Raw genomic sequence first — 18,930 nt, 5'->3', positions numbered from 1 at the left:
CAAATCTTTACTTCTGAGGCACTTTCTCAAGGCCCCTGAGACTAATTACAAGTGCACTATTACTATCGAGTAAGTATCGAGTAAGTGTTGACTTAGTAAATCAGACTTGCTAACCTCAATTGTAGGAATAACATGATATTTATTTGCACAATCCATGTATAGGTTTTGAAAACTTTAGTAACACAGATAATGCAGCGAAGAAAATGTTAACGCAATTTGTATAAACAATTATCCGTTACATCGAGCAACCTTTTATGATATACAGTGATTACTAACACTGCGATACGCGGCACAAAGGGCGTGTGCAAGTACCGTAAGTACCTGAGAAGGTATTTACCTAGGAGGGAATAATTATATCTTATATAATAACACAGTTAATTCTGCTCGCTATTCGGCCCAAGTTCCAGAACGCAAATGGGCCTCTCAGGCTTAAAATATACACGGTTGCTATTTTCGACGTTCATTTGCAAAACATGGGTTCGACCTTCAAAGTTTACCCTGTCCGGGCGTTTCGCCAACTTGAATAATAATGTTAATAATTTATTACAAGAGTGTATGTGTAGGAGAATAGTGTCTTTGCTTTGCGAAAGTCCTCACTCAACACTCATAGAACGTCTTAGTTTTATGACGCATGCCTACAACAATGAATAAAGCTCGGGTAATTGCTGTAAAGTTTCTCACTCCCACAGTACGTTGGTTTAAGCTCGAAGCGCCGAATTCCGCGCGCCAAAGATTTTATGCTGGGCAATGGTAGGTTCGTGTTAGAACTCGCTAAGTCAACTATAACCCAAGTATGAAAGATTATTAAGCTTTCCATTGCTCATTTTAAAAATGATCACAAAGTGTTTAACACATTAAAGCCTAGTCTTGTATATACATGCAAAACCTCTGATCTTAGATCGTATCAACAACCTTCCATTGATTGTGAAAGCATTTAGCATAACAATTTTTAAACTGGCTGTCATTTCAGAACTTTAAGCTTTGAAAAAAACTGAAAAAACAAATCGAACCACCACCCCCCCCGTATACTTAGTGTTATTACGGTAGTAGGATACAAAATACATACATGTATAAATAAAAGAAGGCAAGTTATGTTCCATCACTGATGTGAGTGCCTATACCTTTTTTCAATAAAGCTTGGTTTTACAGTCAAACAGAAATATAGGCCTCACGGAATGCAGTCTTCAAACTGATTGAAATCGAATTCAATTTTTTATTTATGTATTATTGAATTGACTTTCTTGGCTTGCTGTAACAGCAACAATAGGCTTAGATCTAGTGTGAATGTTGGAGCTAAAAGCACCAGCCTGGATCACTAACTTTGTCTATTTCTGACCTTTCCTTACTAAAAAATTCAACCAGTGTTTTCTTAAAAACTGATTTCCTGTAAGAAGCCATTTTTCAATCTGATTAAAATACCCTCAGTATTTCAGCAATATCTCAGGAAATAGTTGTTCAATCAGCTTAAAACTTCAGAACTAGTACTCATGTATGAGCTACTCATGACTATTTGTTAGCTTTTATAATGTGGAAGCATCTAGTTTAAAATCCAAAAACTAATTGTTGGCCTCGCTATTAGTATTATTTAAATGCTAATCTCAATTGGTATCATTTTAAATTTAAAATGAGAAGTATGCGGTTTTTCAGAAGAATTTCTTGTATTTTACACTGTTTATAAGCATGAGGTGGTTTTTATCCCCCTGTTAACATTCATTTCAGTTTCTTCTTGATATATTTATGGCCTTGTTTCAAGGTTCAGGTAAAAGTTTTCATTATATTTTGTTTATATAAATACTGCTGTTCAATTTTATAGAATCTTGAGACCACACTATATGCAGAAGGAAAATGATCCGTTACGCGAGGGCAAATTTAAACCTGTTGAAGATCTTTTTGTCTAAAAACACTTATTCAGCCCTTGCTCATAGATTCATCTGGTCAACATTTCCACATTCCATGCAGCAATAATATACTCGTACGTCTGCATAATTGTCGGATCATGTGCCTCTTTTGTAGCACAAACAAGCCTACCATACAAGTTTCGTTTGTATGACATCACGACATCTTGACCATGGTGAATGAGTATAAGACTAAATTTGTGTTATGGTTGCTGATGGTGTTTTAATGTTGAATTTGTAACGTCAAATAAGTTTCCTGAAGTTATATCTGTGGTTTGTGTTCCTTCTCATAGTAACTTTTGTCAAGTACTATACATGTATTCTCTCATTTCTTATCAGTGTCCATCGTTGTTGTCAGGCCTATAAAAATACTTTGTCTGTTTTATGTTAATATGTTATATTAACACTATGTTAATATAACATTGTAACAGTATATAATATAGCATGTACAATAAATGAGTATGTTATATTATATAATGTAACTGTGTGTACTGCAACGGCTTGCAAAAAGTGCAACACTGATGGTATAACTGTAATTTGGAGTTTTCTTCTTCTATGATCATTAGAAGCATGAGATAATAACTTCTTATATCATGTATTTTCGTTTGAAGAGATTATGTTAGGTATCATGTTTATACTGCAAGTTGCACCAAATATTCTGTGGTTGTGTTTGAAAAAGAAGCGGTTGACACATGACTTAGGGTCATCGTGGAAAATGAATGTTATACATTTACATGTTCAATGTACAAGTCATAGGCTAAGCAATTGTCTTTGGAATAGGCCATGCCATTGTTGATGAACTCATTTTAAGGTTGGCTATTTATGAGTTATTATATTGGTTTTCCTTATTGTGTAGGCTTGACCTGCAAATACCAGGAAGTGACATCATCGGTGGCTATTCAATGTGCTCCAGTCCAATGGAATTTGAAAAGTCTTGTGTATTTGAATTGGCTGTGAAACTAAGTGATCACCCTGCAGCTACGTGGATGCATACTGAGGTAGTTAGGGCTACTCATTTCTCATGCGATTGACTCATACACAGTAATATTACATCTATGGTTGACCCGCAGCAGAATAGTAACAAAGGTGTACCATTTTGGAATTGTTCGCTTCCAGCATACACCCTAACCTCCAAGTTTTCATTTGAAAACTTAAAATAACGTTTAGCTTCTGCTTTATAACTAGATATTTCTGTAAAAAATACAATATAAACAATGCATAAGAGTTGTCTTATTGTACTACGTAAGGTTTGACTACTCCAAGTAACGGAAAGAATAGTTATTGGTCAGAGGTTCGTCTTGCTGACAAAAATTGAACTGTTTAAGTTTAATTTTTTGTCAGCAAGATGCTGACAATTGATGGACCTTTCCGCTGATAGACCTTGCCATAAAAATGTATGCAGGCTCCCTTGTCTCTTTAATGGATTTTCAGCGTTAAAAAAGAATGAGTTTTCATGTAATTTTTTTATTTGGCAATAATCGATTATTTGTTGTATTACTTTATTGTAAGTTTATAATTGATAATCCATAAACTTAGTGGGAATTGCCCCCTCCTTGCTATATAATTAACAGGGAAAGATTTATTATACAACCAACTTTGAAAGAATACATGAGGTTTGTGAGCTCCTTTATTAACCACCGCTTTAAACAGCTTTATAAGGGCAAGTGGGACCAGTTGAGTTGTTTCTTCTCTTCTCTAACAAGGTTGTTTGTGAATGGTCTATTTTCTGAGAAGTACTCTCTAGGTTATATTTATCATAGATTCTGTATCAGTCTGTTTATCAGCTTCCTACGCGCTCTCCATGGTAACTACTGTCACCATGGTAACATAACAATTACATTTCAGTGCTCGGTTGGAATGGAGCTCTCTTACAGATTCGGAGGAGAGGTCTATCTCGATGATAATAACTCTTCAGTGGCAGGCAAAAGTTACCTCCTGATTGCGGGTGGGGTCGGCATAAACCCCATCTACTCTATACTTCAGGCAATTGTCACAAAGACCAATTTTTCATTGAAATTGCTCTACTCTGCAAAGACACAAGAAGAGCTAATGTTCTGTGTGAGTAAGGTATTGTAAGTTTGCATGTAGTGATAGCGTAGGGTGTAGACAACCCATTTGGCGCTGCAATGCCATCATATAAACAGCTGAGTTGCTCTCATTCTGTCGGGATTCAGTCTCGCTGTATGGAAGTGAAACACCTGCACATGAAATGGCCTTGCGACCAACGGCATCGCACTTTTGTGCGCGCATAGGTCTTGTTTTGCACCACCATCGCTTAACTATAGCGTCCTGTGGAACCTTTATCTGCTTGTCGGTCCAGCGTTCAACGCTGACACACTTAGGTGTCACTGCACTGCTGCCATATTGAGACTTAATAAATACAGTCAAACATGGATAACTCAAACTTCACGGGACCGAGCGAAAGTGTTCAAGTTATTAGAGCGTTCAAGTTATCAGAGCACTGTCACAAGTCCATTGATTTATTTATTAGTAGATACATGTACATATTATATACAAACTATACTATAAATCAAAAGCATAAATGGCTTGTTTCAAATTAAATGCTTCTAATGTGAAGTTTAAAATTTTTTTATCAAAAACTATAGAGATTTTTCTATCACTTGAGATTGGTTTGTTGTTTGAGGTGATGTTATTGCCAGGACGTTTTTTAGATTAAAATTGGCAAAACGTGATCGCCTTTGAAATGCTCAGAAGAAAAGACATCTTTTTTTTAGCATTTTAACCAAGATCACTTTTGCCAATTTTTTTGGAAGTTTATGAGAAGGTTACCTCAATTTTCCTTGCTTCCGAAGGGCCATCGCTAAGCGGATGTTTGGTACAAATCCAATTTCACCAAACCTTTAAAAAGGTTGTTGACAAAATATTTTGCCGATGACGGTAATAACGACACCTATGAACTACGAAAAGTTGAGGTTTACCTCTAAGGCTTGGAATAAAGTGATTTTCTAAAGCGATAACAACCGTTTCGGCAGCCGTTGGGCAAAAAACTGTTAGAGTTAACAAAGTTGAGGTCGAGTTATCTAAAGCGATTTATCATTACATGGGAACGAACCAAAAAAACTGTTCGAGTTAACCATGGGTTCGAGTTATCCGAGGGCGAGTTATCCATGTTTGACTGTATGTTTGATGCTCAGCCTCTCAACGCTGCCATCCTTCTGATATTGTTACCTCTTTCTCAATGGGTTGAGTTCTAAACATAACTGTTTTATGCTTGACACAGAAAGAAATAAACACGTTGATAGAGAGTCACCCGCAACTGTCTGTCAAATATTTCCTGACAGAGGCATCAGATACTGACCAACATGATGCCGAGTCACTCACTTTTGGTAAGCTGGAGAAGTACTTTGATTTCAGCGAATACTCTATGGCAGCAAGTGTGTCCGATTGTTCCTACACCGCAGTTGAATCTTTACCTGTGATTGCCTTTGTTATAATAAGCTCTTGGGAATTTGAACAAATGCTTGATGTTGTATCCAATGTAAGTTTTAACATATGATGTTCAGAGCCTCGAAACTGAAGTTTTGTAAGTGTAAGTAGAGTGTGAGTAAAGAGGCTGATAGCGTAGATTGAAAATTTTTTTTAAAGAATATAAAATAATAAAATATACGTATATCTATAGGTCAAGTTGAAACTTAACCTAGTTTTAGATTAGGTAAGTTACAGGGTGCATCTCTATCACCACCTCTACCTACCTCCTAATCTACACTTTGTCTAGTGTAAGTTAGAGTAAGTTACGCCGTGTTTCCTCCACCTCCCCACAAATGCCTCTCCCTAGTTACTGTTTCATTTGAATATCTCTGGTATAATGTAACTATAAAACCCTTTATATATTCCTATCTCTCACTACATGTGTGTAACGTGTTTGTACTACTACTTATCTGCTGTGTTTAGTAAAGAGTTATTGTAGCTTATGTTGACTTTGGAAATCATTATCTTAATTCCTTGTGTAAGCCGCCACCATGTATAGGCTGTCCGAGTCACAGACCATTGCGTGTGTCAGCAGATAGACGAATGAATGAAACCGACCTTCAGGAGGCGCTACACGGGTGGCCTTTAGATCAAGTTGATTCCTTCATCTGCGGACCTGATGCAATGATAACGAGTGTGGATACCTGCCTAAAACGTCTTCAACTTTCACCCGCACAAATACATTTTGAGCGTTGGACCTAAGGCTACACGCTAGTTAGTCAATGTTCTTTCCATTGCTCTGTTTTTTTCCTTGCATAGTTTTTTTCCGCCTAATGTATGCATATATATGCTTTCAAGGAGCCTATTTTGACAGATTTCTTTCAACTGTGATTGGCTGTTTGATATGATACCAACCAGTAAATATCGAGAGCAAAATCTTCAGGGATTGTCATATTTATAAGAACAAATTATGTTTCTATAACACTTAGCACACTGCAAGGTTTACTTGACTTCACAACGCTTTGTTCTTAGTACAGGCAGCCTACTAAACAAATCAACAATCGGCATACTATCCACATTTGAGTCCAATATTTTAAATTTCATACACATCTTAAAAATAGCTTAAATGTTTGCAACATTGCATTACATCGCTATATTGTTGTTACTGTATTGCTCTCAAAGTCATTAGTTGCATTGTATAAGACAAATTCTCCTGCCATCTCGGCTCGCATACATAATCACTGATTAGATCATGGGCGGGCCTGCAGAGAAAAGGAAGAGAAAGAACCCGGTACGTAACATAACATCTGTGCAGTTCACTAACAGCAATTTTTTCAGCAAGCATAATAAAGCCTTACATAACTCTAGCTAGTATCTCCCAAAAACTGTTCAACTAACCCAGGAGTTACGAAAACTTAACAAAATGGACTTGTTATGTATAATATCCACCGGTGTTTCTTATTCTGATAGTTTTAAGTTACGCACTCGCTGCTCACCCAGGTTGTTTGGCAGTTTGTACAAATCATGTGTAATAACATATGTGTAGCCGAGCAAGAAACAGAAGGCTCTAAAACGCTCACGGGTAACAAAGAAATCAAACAAAAGTGCGACAGATTCGACATCTAAAAAATCCACCAAAAAGCCGAATAAGATTTTGAAGATGCGAAATGGGGAGGAGGAGCGTCGCAAGTTGGTGTCTGTAGGACAGACTAAGGCTGCAGTTGGCCCTAAAAGAGGGAGAAAAGAAAAGTCCTTGAATATTAAAGGTAAGAAGTTATGCTTGCTTTAATTTCTTCCAGATGATCAGCAGGATAGTTTGATAAACTGAGCTGGTGACTAAAGTCAGTATCATAGAATGTTGAGAAACTGATCAGTGATGCATAACTTTCTCTATACGCGTATATAAACATGAAATAGGTATTTACGTTGTTTCTATAATAGCAGAGCAAAATATATTTATAGTAAAATATGATCGTGTGATTTTTCTCAATAGTGAGTTCTGCGCTGTACAGAGGCTGCAAACTAGATGAAACAAACCTGAAAAGCAGACGAAATGTTGGCCAACCCTGTCCCATGACAGTCACTGCTCATCGACCAAGTGTGGAAGCTGAGGCTACAATCAACTTAGGCACCCCTGTACCCACTCGTTCAAGCTGTAATAGCCCAAATTCTGTATTAACACCGCGAGTGAATTTGCGAGGAGCCCACTCGCTCCCACCCAGTACGGTGCCTGTTGACCATAACTTTGTTGATGCGCCGACATCATCCATGGCTGTTCGATTGGCTCCGCTAAGCACTCCCCATTCTCTACTTCCAAAAGAACAGACAGTATGCCCGGTGACTACGGTGCAGAGACCACTGCCTAAAGGGAGCAAGATGAGTGGTGTAGCACATTTTGATCCATCCCTCTGTTACACGAGCACTGTTGTGACAATGACCAACAACATGAATGCCATCAAGAAGCACAGCGACAAGTCAAAGGATTCGTCTCCTCATGAATTGCTCAAGCTTATTGATAATGTTCAGAAAAATGAGCAGCAGATAACAAATACTCTGGCCGGCGTAGATGAAGAGCTCATGCGGACGACATCTGCGAGATCGTCATCACCTACTCGCAGGGGGGACTTTAATATAAGGTGAATTGAAGGCTAATAAGCTAGTGAATGTATTACTAGATCACTTATTTTTTCTTACCACCTGTCTTTTTGCGTCACGACTTGGTGTGTTGACATGATATCTCTATACATATCAGTGACTTGCAACATGTTAACTGACCAGCTGATAGAGCACATAACTCCAAACAATGGCATCTGGTGATTTCATTTTATCAATTTTACATGTGGTCTTTTGGCTCATCCGATTTTGTCATGCTTTCAGAACATGTCGTGTGAAGCCAAGCGAAATTGAGGGAGTTGACAGCCTGAGCTCGTCCAACTGTAATCTGAGGTTGGCCAAGGAGGTTGTCATCAATGGCACATTGCCAGAAGACAGGTAGGCTTCACCTAGCTCTTGAGACGACTTCATATCACTCTGTATTTATTGGGCAGTTTATCTACAGTAAAATCATTATTTCTATTATTAGACTTTCCTTAAAATGGCAAATAACAGCAGCACCTTCATGGCCTGTGTTCCTATGGTGCTAGGTGAATTATTCACAAATGTGGTGCGCTGTGCCCCTGTTACGAGCTCCACAGTTTAACGATTAGTTTGAACCAGAACTCTGTATCATATCGAGTTTCTATAGCTCCGCTCTTAGAGAGAGACCCAGCTAGCTTTTATTAGATGTAGATATATAATATTTATTTATATATATTTTTAATTATTGCTCCCTGAGAGCAGCAGATTATATTGGCAGCAGTGGAGCAGCGCTGAGCCCGACTGTTGTATCTTGGCATCTATCGAAGGTCTAGTATGATACCTGGTTGCATAGGCTGCAAGCAGAAACTGGTGAGCAAGTGTTTAGTAGTGCAAACAATATCTCCGTTATCTAGACTAGGCGTGTCTGGTGTCAGTGGCATGCAAACCTCAATGACCGGAGATATGTACAGCTGTGTTGAACAGCCACTGATCCCTTTTTAAGAATTCATCTGCCCCTGCAGTTTATTGATGAGCGTTCACAGACCATTGGGTTTGGCAAGGAGAGCACTTCAAGGTTGAACACCTTTTCTCTCACAACCAGTGGCCTCTGTGGGACTAGAACCACAACGTAAGCTCAGCCTTTTCAAAGAATGACAGCTTGCGCATATATATCGAGGAGGTTGCGCTTGAACTATGTGTCTCTCGAGGAGTCTATGTGTCTGCATTCCTTACCTGGTGCAGAACTCAATGTCGTACTTGAAGACTGTTATTTTATGTTTGACAGATCAATAGCCAATAGCCTGCATACGGTAGGAGTTTCAGTGGCCGAAGATTATCTTCACCAAGTTCTAGCAACTTAACTTTTAAACTAACTGTTAAATAATCTTTCTGAATTTGAAGTTTGCAATGACTTACCTTGCATTGTTTGCTACCGTCCTACAAATGGATCTATATGCCATATATTTCTGTCTGTGCCTGTATGTCTGCGTATGTGTGTGTGATGTGCCAGTGTGTATCTGTGTGTGCCAGTGTGTCTCTGTATGTGCCTGTATGTGCAAACATTAGCTCTACCCCTATACCTGTGACATCATCAACAGGAAGAGCTCGTGTCAGCCCAGGGATTGTTCTTGTACCTCTAGTACTAGCCAGAGCATGGATACATTGACCAATCAGAAACTGAATAGCAACGCCCGACTTCTTTGGTTAAGGTCAGTCTCATTGCATGCCTATAAAGATGACAAGGAAAGTCAGGATGCTTTCATAGACATGTCGATAATATAATCTTGGGGATGCCTTATGCAGCCAATAGCATACCATTGAAAGTGTGTTGTGCAATGTTAATAATTGACAATTTCTATATAGTCAGCCATTGTTGATGGTTTTAAGCATAGTGTGTGGATTTTACAAAGAAAAATCTAAATGCCGATTCATATGTGAAACTGATTTATCAAAAAATGTAATTATCATTGGGCTGACAACTTCTAGTTCAAGATTGAAAGAAGTACAAGCGGTACTGACTGAATATATCTTCTCAAGAAGTACTTGCTGCTTGTTGCTATTTGTCTGGTGAAATTTCTCTAAGTACATGATTTATTCTATGTATAGCGAGCAACGGTCTAATAAGGCTGAAATGAAGAAAGGCAGCAGTCAAACGTGGAGCTCTTTGTCCGCAAGGCAAAGACAGCCCTTCATAGACAGGGCCAGACTTGCAATGGATGAACCTGCACTTCCTGCCACCAGAGCAGCCCAGCAAGATGAGACTGGAACACTACGCACGAGGAAAAAAACCAAAGCTAGTGCATTAGGTGAGGCTGTTCAACTCAATTATGCTTTACCTTGTGGTTAGTTAACTAGTAAAATTTTCATTGATGCATGTTATTGGTGCGTATAACAGAGGAGGTTGGGGTACGTATAACAGAGGAGGTTGGGGTACGTATAACATAGGTAGTTGGGTACATAAAATACAGTTAGGGTACATAAAATACAGGTGGTTGGGGTACATGTAACACAGGAGGTTAGGGTGCACATAACACAGGAGGTTGGGGTACATATAACACAGGAGGTTGGGGTACATACAACACAGGAGGCTGGTGTACATATAACACAGGAAGTTAGGGTACATATAACACAGGAGGTTGGGGGTATATATAACACAGGGGGTTGGGGTACATATAACACAGGAGGTTGGGGTACATATAACACAGGAGGTTGGGGTACATATAACACAGGAAGTTAGGGTACATAAAATACAGTTAGGGTACATAAAATACAGGTGGTTGGGGTACATGTAACACAGGAGGTTAGGGTGCACATAACACAGGAGGTTGGGGTACATATAACACAGGAGGTTGGGGTACATACAACACAGGAGGTTGGTGTACATATAACACAAGAAGTTAGGGTACATATAACACAGGAGGTTGGGGGTATATATAACACAGGGGGTTGGGGTACATATAACACAGGAGGTTGGGGTACATATAACACAGGAGGTTGGGGTACATATAACACAGGAGGTTGGGGTATATATAACACAGGAGGTTGGGGTACATGTAACACAGGAGGTTAGGGTACATGTAACACAGGAGGTTGGGGTACATATAACACAGGAGGTTGGGGTACATATAACACAGGAGGTTGGGGTATATATAACACAGGGGGTTGGGGTACATGTAACACAGGAGGTTAGGGTACATGTAACACAGGAGGTTGGGGTACATATAACACAGGAGGTTGGAGTACATGTAACACAGGGGGTTGGGGTATATATAACACAGGAGGTTGGAGTACATATAACACAGGGGGTTGGGGTACATGTAACACAGGAAGTTGAGGTACATATAACACAGGAGGTTGAGGTACATATAACACAGGAGGTTGGGGTACATATAACACAGGAGGTTGGGGTACATATAACACAGGGGGTTGGGGTACATGTAACACAGGAGGTTAGGGTACATGTAACACAGGAGGTTGGGGTACATATAACACAGGAGGTTGGTGTACATATAACACAGGAGGTTGAGGTACATATAACACAGGAGGTTGAGGTACATATAACACAGGAGGTTGGGGTATATATAACACAGGAGGTTGGAGTACATGTAACACAGGAGGTTGAGGTACATATAACACAGGAGGTTGGGGTACATATAACACAGGGGGTTGGGGTACATGTAACACAGGAGGTTAGGGTACATGTAACACAGGAGGTTGGGGTACATGTAACACAGGAGGTTAGGGTAAATGTAACACAGGAGGTTGGAGTACATGTAACACAGGAGGTTGGGGTACATATAACACAGGAGGTTGGTGTACATATAACACAGGAGGTTGAGGTACATATAACACAGGAGGTTGAGGTACATATAACACAGGAGGTTGGGGTACATATAACACAGGGGGTTGGGGTACATGTAACACAGGAGGTTAGGGTACATATAACACAGGAGGTTGGGGTACATATAACACAGGAGGTTGGTGTACATATAACACAGGAGGTTGAGGTACATATAACACAGGAAGTTGAGGTACATATAACACAGGAGGTTGGGGTATATATAACACAGGAGGTAGGAGTACATGTAACACAGGAGGTTAGGGTACATGTAACACAGGAGGTTGGGGTATATATAACACAAGAGGTTGGGGTATATATAACACAGGAGGTTGGGGTATATATAACACAGGGGGTTGGGGTACATGTAACACAGGAGGTTAGGGTACATGTAACACAGGAGGTTGGGGTACATATAACACAGGAGGTTGGGGTACATATAACACAGGAGGTTGGGGTATATATAACACAGGGGGTTGGGGTACATGTAACACAGGAGGTTGGAGTACATGTAACACAGGAGGTTGGGGTACATATAACACAGGAGGTTGGTGTACATATAACACAGGAGGTTGAGGTACATATAACACAGGAGGTTGAGGTACATATAACACAGGAGGTTGGGGTACATATAACACAGGGGGTTGGGGTACATGTAACACAGGGGGTTAGGGTACATATAACACAGGAGGTTGGGGTACATATAACACAGGAGGTTGGTGTACATATAACACAGGAGGTTGAGGTACATATAACACAGGAGGTTGAGGTACATATAACACAGGAGGTTGGGGTATATATAACACAGGAGGTAGGAGTACATGTAACACAGGAGGTTAGGGTACATGTAACACAGGAGGTTGGGGTATATATAACACAAGAGGTTGGGGTATATATAACACAGGAGGTTGGGGTATATATAACACAGGGGGTTGGGGTACATGTAACACAGGAGGTTAGGGTACATGTAACACAGGAGGTTGGGGTACATATAACACAGGAGGTTGGGGTATATATAACACAGGGGGTTGGGGTACATGTAACACAGGAGGTTAGGGTACATGTAACACAGGAGGTTGGGGTACATATAACACAGGAGGTTGGAGTACATGTAACACAGGGGGTTGGAGTACATATAACACAGGAGGTTGGAGTACATGTAACACAGGAGGTTGGGGTATATATAACACAGGAGGTTGGAGTACATATAACACAGGAGGTTGAGGTACATATAACACAGGAGGTTGAGGTACATATAACACAGGAGGTTGGGGTATATATAACACAGGAGGTTGGAGTACATGTAACACAGGAGGTTGAGGTACATATAACACAGGAGGTTGGGGTACATGTAACACAGGAGGTTGGGGTACATATAACACAGGAGGTTGGGGTATATATAACACAGGAGGTTGAGGTACATATAACACAGGAGGTTGGGGTACATATAACACAAGAGGTTGGGGTATATATAACACAGGAGGTTGGGGTATATATAACACAGGAGGTTAGGTACATATAACACAAGAGGTTGAGGTACATGTAACACAGGAGGTTGGGGTACATTTAACACAGGAAGTTGGGGTACATGTAACACAGGGGGTTGGGGTACATATAACACAGGAGGTTGGGGTACATATACCACAGGAAGTTAGGGTACATGCAACACAGGAGGTTGGGGTACATTTAACACAGGAGGTTAGGGTACATATAACACAGGAGGTTAGGGTACATATAACACGGAAGGTTGGGTACATATAACACAGGAGGTTGGGGTATATATAACACAGGAGGTTAGGGTACATATAACACGGAAGGTTGGGTACATATAACACAAGAGGTCGGGGTATATATAACACAGGAGGTTGAAAGAAGAAATAATATAAACCGTTAAACAAATGGTTGTATGATGCTTGTTTTTAAATTTTCAATCACAACATTTCCAGCAGTTTTTGAAGCTGTGATGGGTGAAGATTGACTGATTAGACACTGTCGACATTGTGATAGCCTCACTCCCTCATCTGTTGTCTGCCTACTTCAGGTGTCAAATACGAAGGCAACACTATTATTTTCTCGCAGGCAAGATTAAAGTCAACAAGCGCACATGTGAACCCAAGGTGCCAAAGGCTAAAGGTGGAGACTTGGTGCTGACGGTGACTCATCCGACTATGGCCCCAGCCGTTGCTGCTTCTGTTCCTGTAACGGTGGAGCCCTCCTCGCAAAGCCCTTCATCACACGCCGCAGTGGCCCGATGTTCTCAGTCTAAGCCATCTGACAGATACGATATGAAGAGGCCTAAAGTGAAGAAGTCTTCTAGTAGGTGTTTAATATCTGTTTTGCACAAGTTCATCAGGTTTCGCTAATGTTGCTTCGACTTGTCAAAGTCTGTAGCTGAAGTCACCCTTAACTTTTATCTCTGTACTCTCATTGCTGTCTTTTTATTGATCTCTTTGTGCCAGTCTTCACATTGAATTGACTCTCCCGCGTTGCACCCCTGTCTCTGTTGCAATGTACTAGCTGTTGGATTACTTCAAATCATATTGGCAGCATATGTATGCTGTGCGCTGTGTATGCCATCCTATTATTTCTGTCCTCACTGGATATACATTTAGTTGCCTGCAGCAAAAGCTATAGAGATGATGATACCACCTTATGTAGTCTGACATAGACTAGTAGACAGGTACTAGCAGGTAAACATACATACACTAGCTAAACTAGGTAGCTAAGTTTGAATGCTAATGGATACTAACTCAGTGGTGAGCTGAGAGTATCACAACTGATTGTAATCTGTGCGATTTAACTGTGTGACAGCTCGTGTGGTGCATGCCTGGCTGATAGTATGCTGCTCTTGTATTGCAGGTGGTTTTTCGCCGCCATTAAGAGAGGATTACAATGGATGCCAAGAAGCGCAGAGGTTCTATTCGATGCCGGGCACAGTGCAGAAGTTGTATTTAGAGAGGGAGCTGTTGGAGTGTCGGGGCCTGATGAACAACAGTCAACTGAAGACAATGCTTAATGACTACAAGGTGCTCAGGCTTGTTATCTCATTGGATTGTTATCTCATTGACTTCTGTTTCTTTTTGGTGGTTTGTTCAGCTGCTCCAAATCTACAGCAATCTCAAACTTTATCCAGGTTTTGCATGAACAGGTAGATGTATCTAGTTGCCCAACTCCATCAATTTCACAAACAGCAAACTAATTTCTTTAAGCTATTTTTAATTGATATCTTGAGAAAGCGATATTCTTGTGCAGCATTTCAGACGAAATTCTCGACGACATATGTGAGACATAAGTGAGTTCCCAGTAGCTTGGAGAATATCTGTGAGGGCATTAGAATAGCATAGAAGTTTTTAGTGATAGTTAATCAGATATGTGCAGATACTGTTCTCTATACTCTGGACAGTGTTCTCCTCATGGCTAGTATACCTCATCTGTGAGAGAGATTATTTTACAAGGTTGTTCATCTTGTGCCTGAAGGTTCAGCTATTCTTAAATTGAAAGATGTTTTTATTGTTTGACTCAGTCACATTTTATATCCGTGAGGAGATGATTCTTAACCCAAGCGTACGAGAGCTTGAGGCTGATCACACGAGCGAATGTCCAACCTCGCTAAGAGTGTTTGAAAACTACCACAGGCATATGATTAATTGATAGTTGGCGTGTTGAGATCTGTAATTCCAGATTAATTGGAGCTTGATGATTATTACAGATAAACTAGTAGATTGGTAGAGTGGTAGGGGGGTAGTGTGAACCAACCAACCAGCGTGCTATAGACTGTGTTTCTCTTGCTCACCTTTGATTCCTCGAGCAAATTGACGAGCACGACATTACTACAAATAAACCCCATTTTCTCGCGGCATATGTATTTGGAAGCGTGAGAGATTATAGATCATAACTGGTAACCTGAAAGCGTGTTTTGTGAAAAAGTTTTAAGTGAAATTGCTCATTGCTGTGTGAAAATTAGTACTATTTAGAAAATGTCTCCTCCTGTCAGCGACCTTGTAGTAATGTGCCACACGTATCATCTTGAGGCAGTCATACATTGTAGTTGCAAAAATTTTGTATTGCCATAATGCCTTGGCCTTTTTATTTTTCATCCTTTCACTGTTGCGCTATTGGCTGATCCTCAGCGTTATTTTTTGCAGCACGAGTACACAGAGGTGCGACGTACATTTATCGCTGCCAACAACCTAATGTCTTCGAGAACAAAGAAGGAAAACTTGGAAATTATACAAAGGTCTATTCTCTACTCTAAGATACAGCACCACAAGCAACAGGTGCTGGCTGTCTCATTCTTGGAGTTGGCTGCTCATCTTATTATAATTGTCAGCTCATCTCATTCTGCTAGTTTTCAGTTCATTTCATTCTTGTCTTCATATGGCTCTGCAATGCCCTGACTTGGATTTATTCTTGCAGGCAATAAACAGTGGCGTCTGTCCGTTTCCTCTCATGGATTCGCCTAACCTGATGTCAGATTTTCACAGCCTTGTGGACTACATTATCGATACAGGCATCTGCCCACCCGTCATGTATCCAACATGCTCCCCAGAACTCACCCTCGTCTTAGACTCGCTAAATACTGTTACTAGTAGTTTTGGACCAGAGGATAACACGGTAACTTGCTAAATCTTTGGTCAATCTATTCTGTAGGGCTACCATTGAGCCTGTCTAATGTGTTACTGTTGATGATTTTTCTCACATCTGCATACATGCCTCATTCACTATGTTTCCATGATGTGCAGTACTTCGGAGTTGCACCCTCTTCGTATTATGGAAACGGCGTCTTCGCACTGAAATCACTGCGAACTGATTAGTGTGAAGCCAGTGCAAATTCGCAGCAAGGAAACGGCATTGCACAGTGGCTACACATAGCTCTTTTGCCGTGGAGGCCGATTCATCGAGGGCCACGAACTAGTACAAAAGTTATCCCGCTAATCTTGTTTTTTTCTATTCTTCCGACCTTCTTTCACTTAAATTTAATTATGGTCTGCGCCCACGAGGATGATGAGGTGATTACTTTCCTAGACTTTGTTATCGATGCCAACACTTTTCGAAAACTAGGTGGCAAATCCTAAAGTAACGTTTAAATAGTATATTACCTAAAAATACTTATTAAAAATATATTACTTTGTAAAAATTGTGTTAAGGTTTGTAAACCTTGTGAATGTGTATTTTAAATAATAGTATAATGACGACAGAAGCATAAAAAGACTGTTTCTGATGTTTGGTATCCATGATCGATTCTATTTCTCCATCAGGCGATTCGATTTATACAATTTATTTTTTCTGGCCAATTTGCTGAAAACCACTGCGCAGCATGGAAACGTACAATCCCCTCGACTTCAGAGGGGGCTGCATCGCAGTACTGCGCATCATGAAAACATAGTGATTGTGTGATGATGTACGTTCTCTATAGGCACCAGTACCTCATAGTGCACCAGTATATCATAGGTACAGGTGCACCAAATACCTCACAAGTACAGGTGCACCTGTATCTGTGAGGTACAAGTGCACCAAATACCTCATAAGTACAGGTGCACCAACTACCTCGCAGGTGCGAGTACAGGTGCACCAACTACCTCGCAGGTGCGGGTACAGGTGCACCAACTACCTCGCAGGTGCGGGTACAGGTGCACCAACTACCTCGCAGGTGCGGGTACAGGTGCACCAACTACCTCGCAGGTGCGGGTACAGATGCACCAACTACCTCGCAGGTGCGGGTACAGGTGCACCAACTACCTCGCAGGTGCGGGTACAGGTCAATGAGCATGATGATTAAATATGTGGCTGTGTACAAGTTTTGTTTTATGAAATCTAGTACATGAATTTAAATTTTTTATTTTTACATAAAAATAAATTTTTGTGTTTATTGGCGTTATTTCAATGCTAAAAACCATGAGGGAAAAACAAAATTTTGGCTACCAATTACATTTACATTTTCTGTTTTTAAGTTTTATGACATTCTGGCATCCTTGTAATGTCAGAGCTGCCTCTAGAATCGTTTCAGAGTTAGTCAAACTTGGTAGGAGCTAATAATTGACCGCAGTGGTTAAGATCTCTAAATCGCTCATTCTAAATACACAAACAATGCAAAGGCAATGAATCTCGTGCATATCCATTGTGGGTCTTATCATTACATGGAAACTCATTATAAAAATCCTCAAGCTATTAAAAGTGTTTGATTTTCTTTTACAATGAAACTTTTAGTTATGTACACCTTTTGGTAAATTCTTGTCTATTAATAAGGTTAGCAACTCCAAAATCTTATTTCTTCTTCAACTATCTGAAGGGAAATAGGACATTTTTAAGGCGTATGTTTAAACCAAAATATTTGCCACGGTAATCCAACAGTACGATCCAACAGCTGCTTCACCAACTTCTAATATGATGAAAGATATCATATTGTCAAATAAACCTAACCTTGTCTGTTTTAGGCAGAAACTGCTAGGCAGAGTGACTCGTACGTCAGCATACTCAATTCTCTGCTCTCCGCTGAGCAGTGTATAGACTCGGAAAGTTCTTTACCTGATTGTGACATACCACTGCTACTCTCTCTCTCCGAGACAGCTCTTGACCTTCACCTTGACTCATGATGCCATGCCCTTTTTATGGCAGTACTTATCGCTAGTGATGCCAGGGCTTCCTCTCATGACATAACGTCCTTCACATTGTGATCTCACATTTTCCATTCGTAATGTCACTCCCTGCTTTCTTTACTTCACGTATTCTACCCTCGATGTCACACTTCGCTCTCGCTATGACACGTTGTTCACCCACGGTGTCATGCTTCCTACTCAGTGTGGCATCCCTTCCACTTATAACATCACACCTGATGCCAAGCTTCTCACTATTTGTATATGACACTGATTGACAAGGCTTGAAGCATCCTTGGTTACTTGTGCAATTTTCTTAGCCATTTTAAATATATCCACTGCATTTTTCATTGTGATTCTAGTAAATTCTAGTAGTATCCCGTAATGGGAACAGATTTTGCTATTGCTGGAGATGTTTATGACCATAGTCTTAATGGCGTAGGCAAAGTCCAGCGATTGACAGGTGGGAAGCAAGTGCTTTTTACTATGTGCAATTGTTGAGCTTAAGGCTACAGCTGCAGTAAAGTTGCCTACCAACCAACCTACCCAAGTATTGCCTACCAAGTCAACTCTTTAGGAACCTTTGGTAAAACGCATG

At 40.3% G+C, this 18,930-nt stretch overlaps 2 protein-coding genes across 9 annotated transcripts; both read left to right on the top strand.

The window, feature by feature from the left end:
* The first annotated feature begins 479 nt into the window (after positions 1-479).
* Positions 480-6,266, top strand: LOC137391270 (oxidoreductase NAD-binding domain-containing protein 1-like). Of its 8 annotated transcripts, none has more exons than XM_068077691.1 (5): positions 480-750; positions 2,752-2,893; positions 3,741-3,953; positions 5,137-5,242; positions 5,920-6,266. In XM_068077691.1, the coding sequence occupies exons 1-5, from the start codon at positions 632-634 to the stop codon at positions 6,084-6,086; spliced, it is 747 nt and encodes a 248-aa protein (XP_067933792.1). In that variant the 5' UTR covers positions 480-631; the 3' UTR covers positions 6,087-6,266. The 8 variants fall into 8 exon arrangements, with proteins under 8 accessions (XP_067933792.1, XP_067933791.1, XP_067933788.1 ...); XM_068077690.1 differs by having other exon boundaries at positions 5,917-6,266; XM_068077687.1 differs by having other exon boundaries at positions 5,137-5,290; positions 5,917-6,266.
* Positions 6,267-6,576: 310 nt separating this feature from the next.
* LOC137389575 (uncharacterized) lies at positions 6,577-18,930 on the top strand. Its single transcript, XM_068075623.1, has 11 exons — positions 6,577-6,615; positions 6,871-7,013; positions 7,337-7,960; positions 8,202-8,315; positions 9,500-9,610; positions 10,008-10,207; positions 13,819-14,055; positions 14,599-14,765; positions 15,885-16,016; positions 16,156-16,353; positions 18,174-18,930. The coding sequence occupies exons 1-11, from the start codon at positions 6,577-6,579 to the stop codon at positions 18,330-18,332; spliced, it is 2,124 nt and encodes a 707-aa protein (XP_067931724.1). The 3' UTR covers positions 18,333-18,930.

The sequence above is a fragment of the Watersipora subatra genome, chromosome 3 (assembly GCF_963576615.1).
Source record: "Watersipora subatra chromosome 3, tzWatSuba1.1, whole genome shotgun sequence".
NCBI classification, from domain to species: Eukaryota; Metazoa; Bryozoa; class Gymnolaemata; order Cheilostomatida; family Watersiporidae; genus Watersipora; species Watersipora subatra.
Note: the sequence above shows the minus strand (reverse complement) of the source record. Positions and strands in the feature narration are given on the sequence as shown.